Source organism: Lycium ferocissimum, chromosome 1 (genome assembly GCF_029784015.1).
Source record: "Lycium ferocissimum isolate CSIRO_LF1 chromosome 1, AGI_CSIRO_Lferr_CH_V1, whole genome shotgun sequence".
NCBI classification, from domain to species: Eukaryota; Viridiplantae; Streptophyta; class Magnoliopsida; order Solanales; family Solanaceae; genus Lycium; species Lycium ferocissimum.
The window spans coordinates 6,642,361-6,663,115 of NC_081342.1; the positions used below are offsets into that span (position 1 = coordinate 6,642,361).

General features: G+C 34.4%; 1 protein-coding gene across 2 annotated transcripts; it reads right to left on the reverse strand.

Moving 5' to 3' along the window:
- Positions 1 to 4,604: 4,604 nt before the first annotated feature.
- LOC132037088 (heterogeneous nuclear ribonucleoprotein 1-like) lies at positions 4,605 to 9,392 on the reverse strand. Of its 2 annotated transcripts, XR_009409790.1 has the most exons (3): positions 9,071 to 9,392; positions 5,849 to 7,162; positions 4,605 to 5,321 (listed from the first exon to the last, which is right to left on the reverse strand). XR_009409790.1 is itself a non-coding variant. In XM_059427574.1 (2 exons), exons 1-2 carry the CDS (start codon positions 9,290 to 9,292, stop codon positions 5,966 to 5,968), a joined length of 1,419 nt encoding a protein of 472 aa, XP_059283557.1. In that variant the 5' UTR covers positions 9,293 to 9,392; the 3' UTR covers positions 5,685 to 5,965. The 2 variants fall into 2 exon arrangements, 1 of the variants encoding a protein (XP_059283557.1); XM_059427574.1 differs by lacking the exon at positions 4,605 to 5,321 and having other exon boundaries at positions 5,685 to 7,162.
- Between the last annotated feature and the right edge of the window lie 11,363 nt (positions 9,393 to 20,755).

Below are 20,755 nucleotides of genomic sequence, written 5' to 3' on the forward strand. Positions count from 1 at the left end.
GGCGTTTAGACAGAGATGGCAGTCATACTTTCATGAACTCTTGAACGAAGGAGCGGACAGAGACATTGTGTTGGGAGAATTGGAGCACTCTGATAGGCGTCGCGACTTTGGTTATTGTAGGAGTATAAAGGTTGAGGAGGTTAAGGGAGCTATTCGTAGGATGCGCAGGGGAAGAGCGACCGGACCGAAAAATTTTGGAAGAATGCAGGCAGGGTAGGCTTGGAGTGGCTGACTAGATTGTTTAATGTCATTTTCAAGTCAGCGAAGATGCCGGAAGAATGGAGATGGAGTACAATGATTCCCGTGTACAAGAACAAGGGAGACATTCAAACCCAACTATAGAGGTATCAAGTGCTAAGTCACACTCAAAGTGTGGGAAAGGGTGGTGGAAATGAGGGTGAGGAGAGGTGTGTCTATTTCAGAGAACCGGTACTTTCATGCGGGGCGCTCGACCTATATTCATATTGTAAGGAGATTGGTGGAGCACATAGGGAGCGGAAGAGGACTTGCACATGGTATTCATTGACAGAAAAGGCCTGACAAGGTGCAAGAGAGGTCCTATGGAGATGTTGGAGGCTAAAGGTGTACAGTGGTGTACATTAGAGCGATAAAGGACATGTATGATGGAGCTAAGACCAGGGTAAGGACGGTAGGAGGAGACTCGGAGCACTTCCGGTTGATGGGGTTGCATCGGATCGGCTTTTTTGTTTCTATTTTTTGATGGATGAATTGACGCGACAAATACAAGTGAGGTGCCTTGGTGTATGTTGTTCGCATCATAGTCCTGATTGACGGACTCGCACGAGTTAACGATAGTGAGAAAACGTTGGAGTCTAAAGGATTTAAATTTCCAAGACAGAATACTTGGAGTGTGGGTTCGGTGGCTCCGCGTGAGGGGGGATGAGGAAGTGAGGCTTGGTACCTGGCCATTCAAAAGAAAGGAAGTTTCTTACCTTGGGTCTATTATACGGAAGATGGGGATATCGACGACGATGTCTCACATCGTATTGGTGCGGGGTGGATGAAATGGAGACTCGCCTCACGGAAAGGTGCTGTGTGATAAGAAAGTGCCTCCAAAACTTAAAGGCAAGTTCTACAAAGTGGTGGTTAGACCGACTTTATTGTACGGAGCGGAGTGTTGGCCAGTCAAGAAATGCCACATTCAGAAGATGAAAGTCGCAGAAATGCGAATGCTGCGGTGGATGTGTGGGCACACTAGGAGAGATAGAATTAGGAATGAAGATATCCGAGACAAGGTGGGAGTGGCATCGGTGGAGGACAAGATGCGGGAAGCCTGGTTTGGGCATGTGAAGAGGAGAGACAGAGACTTAAACGGAGGTGTGAGAGGTTGGCTATGGATGGTTTCGGGCGAGGTAAAGGAGGCCGAAGAAGTATTGGGGAGAGGTGATTAGACCATATGTCTCCGAGGACATGACCTTAGAGGAGGTTGTGGAGGACTCGGATTAGGATAGAGGCTGGTGGCTTACCCTTTCACCTTAGTAGTTGCGGCTTTCGCTCATTTGTTTATTACCTTTGGTTTATGCATCGATTCTTTTATATTTGTTGGGCCGTTGGTACTTTGATTATTTTATTTATATATAGTAGTTAATGCTCCTTTATGCCCGGACTGGTCTGCCATGACTTTCTCGCTTTTGGTATTTGTGTTATCATATTGTTTTCGATCTGCTTGGCCCTATCTGACCTTTTGTCTTGTTTTCCTCTTATCTCCCTCTCTTCTCCTCTTGTTTCTTTCGGTTTGTCAAGGTGGGGGTTAGGTCTGCGACACTTAAATTGGGATTATACTGGGCTTGTTGTTGTTGTTGTTGTGTTGCATGCAGAAAATGGCTACAAGAGGTTCTCGCATTTGTTGAGGGAACTTATTGTCAGTCTCCTTATACAAGACTTAAACTAACTTCCTAAATTGAGATTAACCATGTCTCCATTTAATTAGCATATAGTCAGACCTAGGATTGTTCACGGTTTTGGTTAAAAATCAAAACCAAATCGAAAATTTAACCAAACCATAGGAAAAAAACCGACATTTGATTTGATTTGGTTTTAAATTTTAAAAACCGATAATATTTGGTTTGGTTATGGTTCTATTAAAAAATAACCGAACCAAACCGATAAATTATATACATAATTTTATAATTATTTATACGTATAATATTAGTTTTTCATAAATAATTATAAATATTTTGCACCTTTTAACCATTAATTTGATTTTTGATCTACTTATTTCACATGATTGTTTAAGGCCTGTGTTTTTAAGAATATGTCCAAGCCCATGTCTTTAAGTCTTTTTAACTCTTTAAGTGTTAAGTGTAAACCTACAAACAGAAACTCTAACACGTTAGAGGCTAATGTCTTTAACTTAAATTTTTAGCCTTTCTTTGTCAGCCATTTAATTTTAAGTTGTTTCTTCTTCTTCTTTTTTTTCCCGAATTTATACCTTTCTTTTTTCTTGTCTATATGGATCCTAAACTTCTAGTATTTTTCATATGAAAAGGACAGAGATTGTAAATTTGGAGGTTCCTATAGAAGATACTTCAGTAACATCAGCATTTGCTGGAACTCAAGCATATCGTAATGCCTAATACTTCTTACGTGGGTAATCCTAAAAAGCAGAAAAGAAAAACTCCTTGTAGTCGAGACCCTAGCCTTGAGGATAATGATAGAAAAACATCTAAAGCTTGGGATCATTACACAAAATTTTTTTAATAAAATAGGAGAATTTAGGGCAAAATGCAAGTATTGCCCCAAAGTTTGGGATCATTACACAAAGTTTTTTTATTTCATATATTTTCATTTTAATTTTAGGTAATCTTTATGTTTAATTAATATATATGTTTATAATAACAACTAAAAGCTCTTATGCTCTACTTTATTTTCAGGTATGTGTATTAAGATGATAAAAATGGTGCAGCCACTACTAAGTTAGTTTTTAGCTCTACATGTAATAGTTTAGCAACTTTAGATAACTTGAGTACTATACTATCACTATTAGTAAAAATGTTTCTATGATGTATGTTACACCTTAAACTATAAATAACAATTATCGTTTGAACCAAAAAAAAAAAAGAAAAAAGACAGTGTCTTTTCAACTTTTTAATGTTGTCTTGATAAGTCTCATAGTAAATATAAATCGAAAAACCGAAGAAAGACTATAACCAAACCGGTGGTTATTATTTTACTTGGTTTGGTTATGATTTTAAACATTTAAAAACCGACTAAATTGATTTAGTTATAATTTTAATCAATAACCGACCCAAACCGAACCATGAACACCCCATCAATAACCGACCCAAACCGAACCATGAACACCCCTAGTCAGACCCATAATATTGTAGCAGTTTGATAGTAATTCCAAACAAACAAATAAAGAAAGTTACAACACCCACACCCACCACCCAAACAGCTTGTAGGCAGATCTCTTCTGAGACAGCTCAATTTTACGGGACCTTCACGCACCAATCGTGTCCTCAACCGTGTCTAACACAACAAGAAGATGAGGCGTGACAAAAGGAATTCTACACACCGGTACTAAATTAGTACTTGGTAGTAACTTCTAAAAAGCAGCCTCAGTACGAGAGCAGACAACCAAATACCACATTATTCTTCCTATCCCTAATATCTTCTCTTTTCAGAATTCTAGGTCAAAATGAAAATTGATGAGAACACTTCTGTACAATTTTGAACGCTGGTTCAACACTTCTCTACAATTTTGAAAGCTGGTTCAACACTTCTCTACAATTTTGAAAGCTGGTTCTCTTCGTCCAACTTCTTTTATATGTGAAGTACATGTCAAGATCTGACTTTTGCTCAAAGATTGTGTCCACGAGACAAGGGTAGGGGCCAGCAATTAGATAACGACTCAATTATAGAAGCAAAATTCCTTTACTATCCTAAGCAACAATAAAAAATATGAAATGCTGATAAGGGACCAAGAACAGAAACATATGCTTGAATTGAGAGGAAATTGCAGAAAGGAATGGATAATCCAAGGAAAATTTTCCTCATTTTGGATTTCCAAATGAGCAATTTTGCCATTTAACTTTCTTTCTTCTTGGTTAATTTGCACTTCTTCCAAGCAACAACAAACAAGGGAAGCAAACGTTTTCCAACTTCCCTTCTCTTTCCTGCTTTCCAAACATGCAATTAGTGAAATGGTAAGTACTCGAGCAACAAAATCATACTGGTACTTAACAAATCATCACCCCAAAACCTTTGCACCTCAAATGTATTCAAGAGAACACTCTTCGGTTACAGATTAGAGCCCTGCATCAAGCGAACTAAGTCCAGTTTTGAAGTGAAAAAAGTGGTAAAGTAGCCACTAGACAAGTGCCATTTAGGAGTTGAGGGAAAGGTAACAAATGTAGAAGGTGGTTTGTTAACAGTAAAGGAATATATCCCAGACAGTCTCAACTTTCACCCATATAATGAAAGACCGTTGATGGAAACATGACCTTACCTCAACCTAAGAAAATAAATTAGCTCCTTCAGAGGCCAATCCGAGAGACAGATTACCACACAATTTGAAGGAATATACTCTTATAACACAAGGCAATCTACAATATAAAAAGCTCAACTAACCACCCACAAACTTCAACCACAACTGATTTCTTATTTGATGACAGGCAGTACACTAATAAGTTACCCTACTGATGTAAAATAATGCATCAACTTGATAAGCATTGTAAATGGCAAGTCGGTTCATCTTACACTAATGATGACTTGCCAGAATAAAAGGCTCAACTAACTAACTACAAACTCCAACGACAGCTGAAATCTAATTCTACAAGAGACATACACTACTAAGTTATCCTACTGATGGAAGATGACGGATAAACAGGATAAACATGGCAGAAACTGATAAGCCAAATCATCTTACACCAGTGATCTACCAAACCGTTTTAATTTCTAACAACCATCCTGAGAAAAGAATCCATTGCATTGACAAAAACTGTTCCAAACCTAAAGAAGAATTCTGCTAGTTAAATTGTCAAAGTACCTAATCAAATTATTGAGACACTAAAAGTCTACTCTCCAGTTCCAAAAGAACCAATACGACACTCAACAGCAGTTGGATACAATATATACCAAAGTGGATGGCTGTTAGTCACGACCCTGCACAGAATTCAATTCAGCAGCGCCTGCTTGGCCTTGGTCTGCTTCACCGCGAAAACTTTCAGGACAATACCCCATCAAACAAAGCCAAATCCACAGTAAGGTACCTTTCTTTACTAAACATCTCCAGCACCCAAGGTCGTATTTATCTCCGAGTGGACTGTTCATCACATTCAGTATTCAGGCCTCTCCTCCTGTACAACACAAGGTCAAATACAGGGGGAAATCATTATGCCATTCTCAAAATGCAACTACCGCTAATATTATCGCTAGCCATTACGTACTGATCTACCAAGTCCGCTACAGCTGCTCTCCTATGAGTAAGTAGCACCACCAAATCTCATGGTCCGACTACATCACGCAAAGAAAAATAGAAAGTGTTCTATTCTTCTTATTAACTTTTTCTGTTTAAGTGATATGTAAAATAGCACCAAACCATCCCGCTGCTTCAGAAGGCAAAGGTTAAAATCCACTTCAAATTCTAACTCCACAACAGATGGCTCAACCAAAAAGTAAATTCACGCAAGTTTAACACAAGCCAATATATCTGTGGACTATGAAAGCAAATGAACCACATTAACTAATAAAATAACCATAAGCAAGCGAGATTAAGACTGCACTTAACAACAATAACACGAAATAGGTAATACTAGTGACAATACTAGTTATTATGAACTAGAAAATAAGTACTGCAAACTACTAGGGATTCAAGCAATCCAACCAGTCTCATTTAGCAGGTGACATCTCGCAAGAGCAGCACGCTGCATGTGAAACGCAAAAGTGACGCAAAACTCTCCAGTAAAAGAGGTGAAGTCCGAGACAGCACGAATCATCTCATTCACTGCTGTTGAGCTTGCCGACTGGGGGCAACTCCATACCCACCACCATATCCAACTTGGCCACCATGAGCTCCATTTGGTGGAGCACCATAATTACCAGAACCTTGCGAGTTATCAGATCTCCATGCTGAATTCCCATAGCTAGAGTTTCCACTTGCATCACCATAGCCGCTGTTCATGTAACCACCAGCACCTGATTGCATGTCTCCTGCAGCACCACCTCCAACAGGTGAATTACCACTAGGAGCTCCACTGGCACGTCCAACAGCGCCATAACCAGATTGATTTCCATAAGCGCCCTCATTTCCAGCATAACCACCATAACCATAACCTTGATTCCCATATCCTGTCGTTCCAGTTGGAGATTGACCAGATCCTCCACTAGCAGGACCGCCGCCACCAGCAGCAGCATTTGCAGCACCCCAAGGAGCATTACCATAGCCCATATTCCCATATGCAGAAGGACCCTGAGAGCCCCATGTGCTTCTTGGTCCACCCACTGGACCACCTCCATAGCCTGCACTGGCCGCATTTGGATTTCCATAGGCAGCAACTGCAGCAGCACCATAGCCAGGATTGGCACCACCATAGCCCGGATTTGCTCCGCCATAACTTCCATAACCACCATAGCCCATACCGTTGTTGGATGGGCCATAGCCATAACCTGGGTTACCATACCCACCACCATAGCCCATACCTCCAGCATTTTGCGATTGCATGTACCTGTTGGAATCCATTCTGCTGTCATAAGAGCTGGGATTGTTACCTGATGCACCATACCCCTGGTAACTTCCACCACCCATACCACCACCACCTCCGCTGCTCATGGAACGGCCACCAGCACCAGGATTAGCATCTTTCGGAAGAGCTTTCTTAACTTCTACCTGTTTACCATTCAGATCATGAAAGGTCTTCTGTAAAACTCTATCTACAGCATCTTCAGAATCAAATGAGATGAAGCCAAACCCACGAGGTCGGTTGGTCTGCTGGTCATACATGATTACTACATCAGTCACATTACCAAAACTTTCAAAATACTGTCTAAATCCTTCCTCGGTCAAAGTGGGAGGCAATCCCCCAACAAAAATTTTCTTGGTCCTGGTATTTCCACCACCTCCAAAATTTCTGGCACTATTTGTATTTCCAGGCTTTGAGCCTTGCTGCTCCTCTCTTGACAAGGCCCTCTTAGCATCAACCTGTACAGTTGATATGTCAGCTAAACCAAAACAGAAGTATACATGAAAAAAGAACACCTCCGAGAAGATCACCAAGAAATATTTTACAGCAATCAGGTTATCACTTAAGAAAGCATAAAATATGAATCATATTTGTATGACATAGGAAAGCTCTACAGAACCTCGTGAGATTCTGGTAGGGATGAAATGAATGCAACAACAGATCTGAAACAGCCGATATGTAATAAAAAAATTTAAGAGGTGTTGGTACATGATTTTTTCCTCAGAAATTTTGAAGAAGTTATTTAGAATAAAGTTATTGGCTTGAGTTTTTGAAAAGGTTTTTTAAAACATCTTTTTGAGTGGTGAAGTTCTTGGAGGCACTTCATTGGACCAACAATATTATTCCAGTCACAAAACCTCAAAAAGAACTACAATTAACTAACACAATTTTCTATCGCGCGCACACTCTTCTCCAAAGAGAACTTTAAAGTTTTTTCAAATAATATTCTGAATCCAACATCTTCTGTAAGAAGAAGAAGAAGAAGAAGACAGCCTTTCACTTGAGCATTGGTGCAGAGACAACCCAAAATAGTGATCACCAAAACTAAGAAATAACAAAGTTCATCAGTTCATTTTTGGCAAGCTTCTATTTGGTTCAATTTTTTTGCTTCTTTTGGATAGGAAGTACGTCTGTCGCCATAGGTACAAGCCACTCGAGGAGTTGATATTCCATCAAATAAAATAACGAGCACATCTGCAGTGGAAGTAGTCAGGCACACACTCATAACATATCAGCACACAAACAAAGCATTAACATGCTAAACTTGTAATATCAAACTAGTGAACAGTCCATACAGCAACGAATGTAAGCAACTAGCAAGAAGACAAGACAGAAAATATAGGTTATACCCACACCTATACAAAAATCCACACAAGGAAACACACAATTCCGCGAGAAGCTAAAGTACAGAAGAAAACCACAAATGCAGCAAGAAGTCCCACCATACAGTCATCTCTGACATCGTCTATCCTTGATCCAAGCCTAAACTAAAACCAACAGACACAACACCTCAAGCACCACGAATCAAAGAAATACAGAGCACCCAGATACCAAATTATCGAGAAAGTAATAATAAAGCACAAAAAAATAGTTCTAAGAAAAACCTCACTGTATTAATAAAATGTCTATCTTGAAGAACCCAATCAAGCCTAAACTAAAACCCCAAAAACACATCAGCTAAAAAACCAAAAATCAAGGAAATACAGAACACCCACAAGCAAAATAAAGAGAAATAAACCGCATACGAAGCAGAAACAAAAATAGGTACAAAAGAATCTTACCATATGGCCGTCAAGAATAAGCCTATCAAGCCTAAACAAGTAATCACTTACCCATAAACCAAATTAGTAAAAACCCCACAAACGAAGCAGAAAAATGAAGGTCCAAAAACGTAAGTTTCTATAAATCTGAGAAACAAATCTCACCGCCATCAACGACAAAAGAACCCTGTGAAGCCTGAGCTAGAATACACAAGCAATTAATCTAAAAAAAACTACAATCAACCAAATACGCTTACCCAGAAAACCAAATTAGTGAGAACCCCACAAAAAAAAAAAGTAAATATCTATAAATCTAAGAAGAAAATCTTAGGATACGACCAACTATAAAATGCCCATCAAGCCAAAGCTAAAACCCACAAACAATTACTCTTAAGAAAACTATAATCAACGAAATACACTTACTAGAAACCAAATTAGTGAAAACCCACAAATGAAACAGCAAAATAAAGGTCTAAAAACGTGAATTTCTATACATCTAACAAACAAATCTCACTGAATCTAAAACCCACAAGCAATTAATCTAAAAAAACAATAATGAATGACATGTTCATCCGAGAAAGGAGGGCAAAAAAGTAAATGTCTCACCGTACGGCCATCAATGACATGTTCATCTTGAAGAACTCTATCAAGAACATTAGGATCTGCAAAGACAACAAAACCAAAACCTCTAGGTTTCCCAGAAATCTTGTCTCTCATAACAACAGTCTGCAAGACATCACCATAACCTTGGAAATAATCTTTCAGTTTCTCTTCAGTTGTTTCCCATGATATCCCACCAATAAACAGCTTTCCTTGATCTGAATCCATTCACACGGTTTGAAGAGGCGCCGACTTGTTGGTGGATTTTCTTTTCTTTGGGGAAAAGGAGGAAAGACAATGAATATTACAAGGGTTACATAAGTGAAAGAAGAGAAAGGAGTATGTACATTCAACGGTCCTGATTTATTTGATGACTTCTTAAAGATATTTTTCTAAGGGTGTGTCTGACTATTGCGTCATTTCTTTTTACACATCCGACACCTGGATTGGAGCCTCGACCCGAAGGTTGTCTGTTCGTTAGTCTTTCTCGACCTATATTTCTCTCTCCCTTTTCTTTTTTTTTTACCCATCCGACTCTCTCTCGCGTTTCGTACCCAATTGGAGCCCGACCCGAAGGTTGTTAAAAAAAAAAAAATTAAAAACGAGTCACTTTATTCTATTTTTTTTAATTTTTTTTACCCATCCGTTTTTAAATAGTTAAAGGACTACCCAATTATAGAGCCTCGACCGAAGGCTATTGGTTCTAGTCACTATTGTTTTTTTTTCACCCATCTGACACTTGAATTGGAGTCACTATTGACCCATCCGACACCCAATTGGAGCCTCGACCCGAAGGCTATTGGTTCTAGTCACTATTGTTTTTTTTTCAGGAATTTCGAAGGTTTTTTGGGTTTGAGTCATTATTCCTTTTTTTGATCCATCCTACACCCAATTGGAGCCTCGACTTGAAGGTTGTGGGTTTGAGTCAGCCCTGGGTTGTTCAGATGGCAAGCACCCTCCACTTTCGAGTGGGAACAAAAGAGAGCTCCGAGAGGAGTAAAAAGAAAAATTTCGAAAAAAAGATTGGAGCCTCGACTAATCCCGTGTAACTAATTCCTAGTAAGGCCTATTTAAGGGGAAGCACTCCTAACAGGATTTTTTTATATTCAGGACTAGGATCCGAGACCTCTGATTAAGTGTGGATGGACTCATCGCGACCCTAGTTGGTCTAACATTACTATTCGATGCTTAGATTTTATTTTATTTTGGCCTTTTTCCTTTGGTAAATATTTATTCGAACAGATTTTTCAAAATTGTACTATTAATATACCGTGATTAAGTAATTTAATATGGGATTTTTTGGAAAAAACAGGAAAGACAATGAAGAGAAGGGACTGTGTTAGCGTATGGCGATTCAACGGTCCAGATTTAATGTTATAAATTTGGTGTTATTTGATGAATTCCAAGATATTTTTCCAACTGTGTGAGTTGTGACTATGTACTTGCGTCACTATTTGATGCTTAGATTTTTTGGCCTTTTTTCTTGAGTCAATATTTATTTACATCTTATATTTATTGTTTTTTTAATATTCGTGGTGTTGAACTAGCTTGCGCACATCTCGGTGTGATACTGTATCTCTCACTAGCAACAGGTACCAAGTATTCTGTCCACCAAAGCAATACTTGCATCTTATATTTACACGTATCATATTAATTTATCATGATTACAACAACAACAATATACCAATTGTAATCCCATAATTTATCATGGTTATGTAATTTAGTAAGTGAAAATATATATTATTTAATTTTAGTTAAGCTATGATCATCTTTTTAGCACACATATGTCATGCATTTATTAAATTGACGTAAAACATTTTTTTGACCTTTTTCTTTTACCTTTAATTGTCTTTCCTCTCTTTTTATTTTTTCTTCTTTGATTTTTTCACTCTTTCCATTTTTATCTTTCAACTTCTCATTTTTACTTCCCCAAATTTGTACACGAGGGAGTACAAGCTTTTGAGGTAAATTGAGGGGTGAGATGTTAAATTGAGAAAAAGGATAATGATTTATGCATAGAAGTTTTAAAATAAAAATTTGGCAAGCAGTTGTTATGTCCCACATCGGAGGGCATAGTGTGCCTACGTGGGTTTAAATAGCCTTGGGCTCTCTCACCTCAATAGCTAGCATTTGGGATGTGAGTTAGGTCCAAGGTTGTTACAAATGGTATCAAAGCCACCCCCCGCCCTTCGTGTTCGTTGTGCATTGGATGGTGACGCCGATATAGCAGTGTTCGCCCGGGCTGAGGTGGAGCTACACTATAGCAAGGGTAGTCAGCCGAACACCCTTCGCCGGAAAATTATATTGGATATACAAGTAAATTCTGTAATATTTGGATATATAATACGTAATGAACACCCTTGAACAATTGTGAGCTGCAGCTCAGCGGTGAAAATTATATTGGATATACAAGTAAATTCTGTAATATTTGGATATATAATACGTAATGAACACCCTTGAACAATTGTGAGCTGCAGCTGAGCGGTGAAGGGTGTTCAGAGCAACATTCGGGGTAGTATCTGAGTTGTCACCCAAAGGCAACTTTACGTTGCCAATTCCTTTGTTTACGTTCAACAGTATCTCTAAATGTTACTAATATAATAAATTAGAAAGACTCTACTCATATGTATTTTTAAAATTTCTATATAGAAATTTTAATTATTGAAGGTACAGAAACCGAAGCCAGGAAGAAAAAAGTAAGAAAAATAGATACATAAATAAATAAATTGTTTATAATTAGACTAATATAGTTATGTATTAGAACTACTGGACATATATTAATAAGTGATTTTCTTTTCATAAAAAAATGATAATAAAAATTGCAGTTCCAATTAAGTTTCAATCTAATAAAGATGTTTATATTCGTGATTTCATTAATATATTATTAATTTTTATATGCATATACTTGAAAGTGCTCGGCTAAATTTATAAAAGTATATTTTAAATTTATTGATGTTGTTCACACTGCGTGAAGCGCAAATAATTCTCCTAGATCTATTAAAGGAAGTACGTTTGACTTGCTTTCTAATTGCTCAAGAAGTTTGTGTAGAAGTTAAAATGTCATCTCCACCCATCGAACACGTCCAAAGATGGTTGTCTGGTTCGCTCCCCTTGTTTTTTCTTATTCTCTTAAGCTGAGGGTTTATCGGAAATAACCTCTCATCAGTAAAGATAGGGGTAAGGTCTAGGTACACTCTACCCTCCCCGAACGTCACTTGTGGAATTACACTGGGGGTATTGTTTTTGTTGTTACCTACCAATTTTTTGTTTTATTAGTTCCCGGTGATTTTTTTTTTTTTTTACTGGACTCCTTTAAGAGATTTTCTTCACTCAATCAAAATTTTCAGCACAAACTCAAAAATACATATCAAATTTAATGCTTGGATAACTCTTTGAGGACAAACTACATAGAAAAATGGCTACTAAATATTATGTAGTTTGATTTAAAAAATTTGGTGCACGCACTCATTGAAAAAAATTATTTACTTTATAAGTTTGAACACCCTTAGTCAGATTTCTGACTTCGCCACTGCGCCCGGGGCTAGTAATGTCTAGCGCATAGCCGTCGAGGACGACGGATGCGGAGCATGGTGGTTTGTTATGTCCCACATCGGTGGGCATAGTGTGCTTACATGAGTTTAAATAGCATCGGACTCTCCCACCTTAATAGCTAGCTTTTGGGATGTGAGTTAGGTCCAAGACTGTTACATCAGTTGTTATATTTGACTTATGAGTAATAAAATATATATATATATATATATATGTTTACGCAAAACATATATTGTTTGTAAGAGTTAGAGAGTGTGTTACCAAGCCACTTTAAGAGATTTTAATTATAAATATTTTCGATAATTATTGAATATTAATATATTACAACTCAAATTTACTTTGTCTCCACGTGATTAAGTTAACATTGAAACCAATTTAGTATAATAATAGTTGTAACGTTTTTAATATAACTATTTGGTAATAGCTATTAACTTGCCCGGCTAAGCAAGATTCGCTCTCGTAAGTTCCATTAAAAGGGGAAAAGCTTTCTATCAAGAATTTCTTCACTTTAATTTCAAAGTTCGAAACTATAATAAACTTGACCTAATTTAACCACTTGTCACAAAATCAAGAATTCAACGAATAAAAACAAACAAGATAAAAATGATAGCTAAATACTCTTTATTTTCGTCAGTGCTGTGAGAGGATAGCTCAGTTGATTGAGGCCTTCCGTACTTCACCATGTGGTTAAAGGATCGAATCTCATTTTTCTTCTTTTCCCCCCAAATAAAATCAACTTCAGGGTTAACTTTGAAATTGATAGTTCAGAATAATATAGCTTGAATTTAAATGTAAACTTGTGTCTAAAGGTGGCAACCGGTTCCAACCGGAACCGGTTAAGGAACCGGCCGGTTCCGATTAAACGGTTTTAAACTCCAAACCGGAACCGGTCCGGTTTGGAGTGGTTAAAATCTATTTTTTTTTTTTTTTTTTATTATATATATATATTATAGTATTTATTAGTATATTGTAGCTATATTTACATATGTTATACAAGTTTATAATTAAAGTTTAAATATTTACTTGACTAACGGACTAACGGCAAGTCGTAATATAGAATAGTGCTTTTCGTATACATATATATGTATAACTTATATATACTTATATATATATATATATGTATAACTTAATATATATACTATATATATATATATATGTACTATATACTATATATATATATATATATATATATATATATATATGTATGTATGTATAACTTAATATATATACTATATATACTATATACTATATATACTATATATACTATATATATACTATATATACACTATATATTATATATACTATATATACACTATATACTATATATATTATATATGTATAACTTAATATATATACTATATATACTTATATATATGTACTATATACTATATATACTTACTTATAAACTTATATGTATATATATGTACTATATACTATATATACTTATATATATACTATATATACATATCTACTATATATACTATATATACTTATATATATACTATATATACATATCTACATATCTACTATATAAACTTAATATATATACTATATATATTTATATACTATATATATTTATATACTATATATACTTATATATGTGTATAACTTAATATATATACTATATATACTATATATACTTATATATATGTACTATATACTATATATACTTACTTATATACTAATATGTATATATATGTACTATATACTATATATACTTATATATATACTATATATACATATCTACTATATATAGTATATACATATCTACTATATATACTATATATACTTAATATATATACACATATCTACTATATATACTATATATACTTAATATATATACTATATATATTTATATACTATATATACTTATATATGTGTATAACTTAATATATATACTATATATACTTATATATATGTACTATATACTATATATACTTACTTATATACTTATATGTATATATATATACTATATACTATATATACTTATATATATATTATATATACATGTCCACTATATATACTATATATACTTATATATATACTATATATACATATCTACTATATATACTATATATACTTAATATATATACTATATATATATTTATATACTATATATACTATATATACTTTCATTTTTATTTTATTTTTAATTTTTACCGGTTTAACTCGTCCGTTCGGTTTTACGGTTTAACCGGCTCGGTTTCAAAAAAATCGGGCCGGACCGATGAAACAAAAACACGGTTAACCGGAACCGGTTAACCGGTTCTACCGGTTCCGGTTTAACCGGTCCGGTTACCGGTTAAAACCGGTTACGCCGAACCGGTTGCCACCTTTACTTGTGTCCTTTTTTTTATTTTTTATTTTATCACAATATAGGAAATAATTTCTATACTTATGCAGCATGAATTCGCGCGAATTGACACCTTATGTAGCACACAATGGTGATGAAAGTACCAATATAGAAATTGAACATTAACTCACACTTATGTGAGAGTAATTATATATTTAGGGTTTGTTTGGAAAGCCACACGGTAATTGGAATTGGTGTAATTACTAGGATAGTAATTACGCTACCTAGTAATTATAATTGTAATTATAACAACCTGTTTGTTTGTCACAATATAATTATAGTGTGATTACAAGCGTGATGTTTGGTTGCACAAGTGTAATTACACAGTTTGTTTAATTTAAAAATAAAATTTAATTATTAAAAATTTAAAATTAATATTAAAAAATATGTGCCTTTATAAATGATATTATATTAAATTAGTTATTTAATAGCACATTGTTTGTTGAAAATATATTTGTGACTACTATTGTAAAAAATAATTCATATATAATTTTCAAGTTAATAATATTTTAATTTTAATTAATTATAAAACTTAAAAACAAACTTTTTTTGTGAGAACGTCATGGATGGGCTGTTTGACAAAAAAAAAATATTATAAATATAATGCCATAACATTATTCAAATGTTTGACCAAAAAATCTATCAATTGTAAGTGAAATATAAATAACATGCAACGTGAAATAACAATTCAATAGTACTAAAGCAAATAAATTAAAATCGAAAATATAACCTAAATTCAAAATCCAAAAGAAAAAGTTTAACATAATACTCTTATCTCAAATTCCAACATTACAAAAGTAATATCCAACGCGACTTGAGTAAATATAATTCAAAAGAAAGTCTATAACCTCATTCATAACGAAATTTCTACTTTAATAATGTCATTCATTATATGCCAAGTTTGTTAATGACTCATACTTTCTAATATTAAGAGGTGTAGTTTAAAACTTCCACCACCCCCCCCCCCCCTCGAGAATTGAAGAGTGTAATTACACCCTCTCAGTTACACCAAATTCCCACCTAACTGTGTAATTACTTGGTCAAACAAACATACCAAACTGTGTAATTACACCTAATTCCATACGAGGGTGGCTTTCCAAACAGGCCCTTAATGTTCTCAAGACCTTTCTTCTCGGCTTGTAGCTATCAAACAAATGGTTTATTGACAAACCTGAATTTGTGTCTTTACTAAAAGAACTAGTAAATTTATCCGCGCTTCGCTCGGTTACAAAAATATCAATGAATTTCTTTATATAAAAAAAATGCAAGCTGTTTTACAAAGTTAAATACGATCCCTTTTTTCTGAGATAGAACACGCTTATAACACAACATACGTTCAGGTTAAATTTAAATTTTTCTTGAGAAGATGCTTCTGTATATGTAATATATAGTTAATTATATATAAAATGAAGCGTATTTAACTTTTATCTAACATAGGAAGATCCAAAAGGAGTATCAGAAAAATAAATAACCTAAATTAAACTTTAAATTACATAACCTCATCTTAAAACTACAAATTGACAAATAAGAAAGTTAAATTAATGTTATTATTTACGTTGTATATTGATAAGATAAATGAAACACAAATATATTCACTAGCAAGAAAATCATTCACAATGGCGGATAAATGAAATAATTTTTTTTCTTCTAGTAAACAGAGAACTGTAGGATATCGAAAAGAATATAATAAGAGAAGCGCGAGGAGTAAAATCGTAATATGGATCAATTGAAACTTCAATTGAAACAACAATCGTAATATGGATCACCTATATGTTATTTTAAATGGGATCCCCCTTCCTCGACAGGAGTAAAATGCTTGAATCTTCTTCTCGTGAGCTTCCTATGCAACCATTCCCTCCATTTGGTCGTATTTCATAATAAAAAAATTGAAATTAGCTGTAAACTTCGTTGCTAATCCGTCACTTAATAAGATTACCGACTGATTTTGCTAGTTATCAATAGAATTTGTCCATTACTAATTTCTATTTTCTTAATAGTGTCTGAAAATCAAAGCCACGAGAAAAAAGTTACTACTACATCTTATCTTTTAAGAAATTACCTGAGAATCTGAATGAATAATTGCTTTACCCAGGAGATATCTTGACACCACCAAAATAGAGAATTTCGTTCTGAAATCAAAAGAAAAATAAAACTTCGTTCAAATTAGCTATAAACTTCGTTACTAAATTGCTCATAGCTAATAAATTTGTTTGATAATCCGTGCAAGTCCGTCACTAAAAAAGATTAGCACTGATTCTGCTATTTAGCAATAGAACTTATCCATTGCCAACTTCTAATTTTTTTCATAGTGTCTAAAAATCAAAGCCACAAGGGAAAAAGTTACTACTACGTACATATGATCTTTTAAGAAATTACACAGAATATAAATGAATAAATTGCTCTTCTCAGAATATATATTGGCAGCACCAAAATAGAGAGTTCCGTCCTGAAATCAAAAGAAAAATAAAACTATGCTTTGTTGTAGTGCAAATATAAAGAGGCACAACAATAACGCATGAAGTAATAAAATAGGGAAACAACAAATAATGAAGATGAAAATGCATACGCATTAATATGAGCTAATTATTCAGTTTAATTAGAAAGTTAGTGGTCTTTACACGTTCTGCCTTGAATTTATAAAAGAGCACAAATTGAAAAAATTACGAGAGTAAATTGTAAGGAATGAGAAAGGTTAGGGTAATAATATCAGACCTTTTATGACAATAAAATGAATCTAAACGTTTTTCTTTTAAATGTTCTAGAAAGTGTTAAATGTATCACATTTAATGTAATTACTAAGCTATTAGTAAGAGAGTTAAAGGAGTGCATTTTTAGTTTTATTTAAAATGGCACATAAATGGAAAAATAAATGAGAAAAAAGTCAAAAAAAGAGAAAAAGGATAAATAGTTTACTTGGCCATAGAGAGGTGCCGCATCACCTTATATATGCCTAGCTTTATATTATATATAAATGTTAAACGCGGGTCAATGAACATCATAAATAGTGACTTCAAATCATGCTTAAGTGAAAAAATCACAAGAAAATTACAAAGATAAAAGTGGAAATTTGGGATAAAAGCATATTATGTGATTGTTTTATAAATAATTTGGAGTTGGCTACGTGTCATTTGGTTGGAATACTGGGTGATTATATTCTGATTTTACAGCGCTTTCCACTTGCAAAGAATAAAAACTCATCCAATGATTCTCATAGCATTTGATGCAAAGTGTAAACTAACATATAGCGAATATCATAATTATGCAAAAAAAAAAAAAAAAAAAGGAATATCTAAGTATATGCTGCAAAATCCTGATATACCATTTGTTTCTAACTTCTGGATGGTACTAATTGAACAAGTTAATTGTATTTCTAGCCCTGATGCTTTTATTTAGTTCAAAATTTCCGCTTTGTATTTCAAGCTTTGGGGTTTCTACTAACAGTTGCTTTAAGTAAACCAAACTTTTGGTAGAACATGCAACATTTGTTGCAAAAATAAATTGAATATATTTTTTCGGATAATAAGAGAAAGCGAGAGTGGAACCATACTTAAAATTAATGTCTATTTAAGCGCGATTCGTTATTGTTACAACATCAAGTCCACAAAGTATTTACCTAGAGTTGGAAGGGGAGAAATATAGGTGGTAAATGGACGGATTAGACCATCTTGGACGAGTCAATTAATAAACAGGTCATGATCCAACTCGTTCAAAGTTAGCTTAGGTTAAAGATGTTAGATCAAGCTAAGTTCAAATTGTAGATAATAAAATTCGCGTCGAGAAAATAATAATTAAGACAGAAAAATATCGCAACAATCGTTGTATTTGATTTCAGAATATGAGTGTTACAATCTCTATGATTCCTCTGATTCGTCTTTTCAACAATAATTCAAGGGCTTTTGAGCTTGATCTTGAACTTGATGGATTTGATTTTGACTTAGACTTGAATTCAAGAGCTTTTGAGCTTGGTCTTGAATGTTCGTGCGGATCTCTAGAACTTCTAGAGAAATACTTGAGTGCTTGAATGCTTTCAGCTTGTAGAGAAATCTGCGGCGTTTGATCCACGAGCTCTCCCTGGCTTCTCGTTAGAACTTCTATCCCTTTTCCTGAATTATGAGACCCCTATTTATAGTTGTACGATGGAAGAGTTGTGATAAGGACAGACTTCTTTCGACCAATCAGATTTAAGCTGAGATGTCGATATTTGATTGGCCGGAACATGTCACTTGTACATGTGGTGCATCTTCATTGGCCTTTGATTTGACTAGGCATGCTGCATCATTTTGACACGTGGCATGATCCTATTGGCTCCTTCGTTTGACTTGGCGTGCCACGTCATTTGACATGTGGCACCAATTTGGGCCTCTTGGATAAAATGACATCTAGGGCTTGACAAAATGGGCTCATCATTTGTAGCCCCATTAAATGGACTAGCCCAATGAAATTGGACCATTACTTAAATCCATGTTTATTGGACCTAAATAATTAATCTAATTATATTAGCCCACAATTTATTTATTCGGACTAACATTTTCTTGTGAATTAAATTTAATAAAATTTCATTATCCACAAATGGATCATGATTGAATCTGCCCAACACGATCAAATATCAATTCTTTATTTATTTATTTATTTTTGAAAAAATATGAAAACTACTGATATGTTTCTTAAATTATTAATTCCATTGTTTTTTCAAACTAACGTTATTCTCAATCTTTAAATTTGATTTTGTATTTTTGTTTTTTTTTTCTTTCTCTCCTTTGTTCTGCTGTTTTAATTAAACTATTCAGGTTGTAACCTTACAACTTAATTTCTGTCATATTCAAAATGTCCAAAGATTTCAAAATTTGTTGGATATTGAAAGTCAATGTTCTCATGGTAATTGATGAGATATATACATGCTTCGAGATGCGAAAGTAATAGCCAGGTCCTTTGAATGTACAATATCCTAGACTACCTACTGGAAAAGGACAAAGAATTTAAAAAGTAATATCCTAGACTACCTACTGGAAAAGGTCAAAGAGTTCAAAAAGTGGTTTCATTTGTTATAGTTTTGTCAACATCAATTTGCGTAAATCTGATTACTTAACTCACATAAACCCCTCAAAGTTTTAGCAATTTAATTTATTTTGTCTCAACTAAGAAGGAAGCAAGTACTGGGAAATAATTTAGTTGAAATTGGTACTTTTTATATTACTTTACATCTAGGTGCAACATTCAAATTTCACTAAACCGTTCAATTCATGAAAGGAAACATCTCTCATTGAATAAGCCTTATGCGATGCGAAAAACAATAACAAAAGTGCAAACAGTTGCACGAAAGTCATCACTTCTTAGGGCATATCTATTTTCTTGTTCGTGTTCACAACTTATGCATTTCACAAAGAAAATGTGTTTTTTCCTTTGATTTCCTTTCTTTTCACGCTCAGCCCCACTTTCACCCACCTAAAAGAAAAACTCGATTATTTATTTTATTTATCACATATAATCTATCGAGATTTCAAGACCATAACATAATTCTTTGACAACATACAACTCAAATTATTTAAAATTGTAGTATTAATAAACATAGGTTAGAGAGAAAAGAAATGTTACAGACTTGAAAGTAAAGCCTCAATATTGTTATATTTAGCAGACAATAAATTTAGAGGCGGAGCGAGATTTTGAGACTTTTGAGTTCTGAATTCTAGGATACGACCTCAATGGGTAGTAATTGGATTTTGAATTGGAGTATACTCCCTCCGGATCAAAATAGTATCCACTTAGCCTTTATTTTTTTGTTCAAAAAGAGT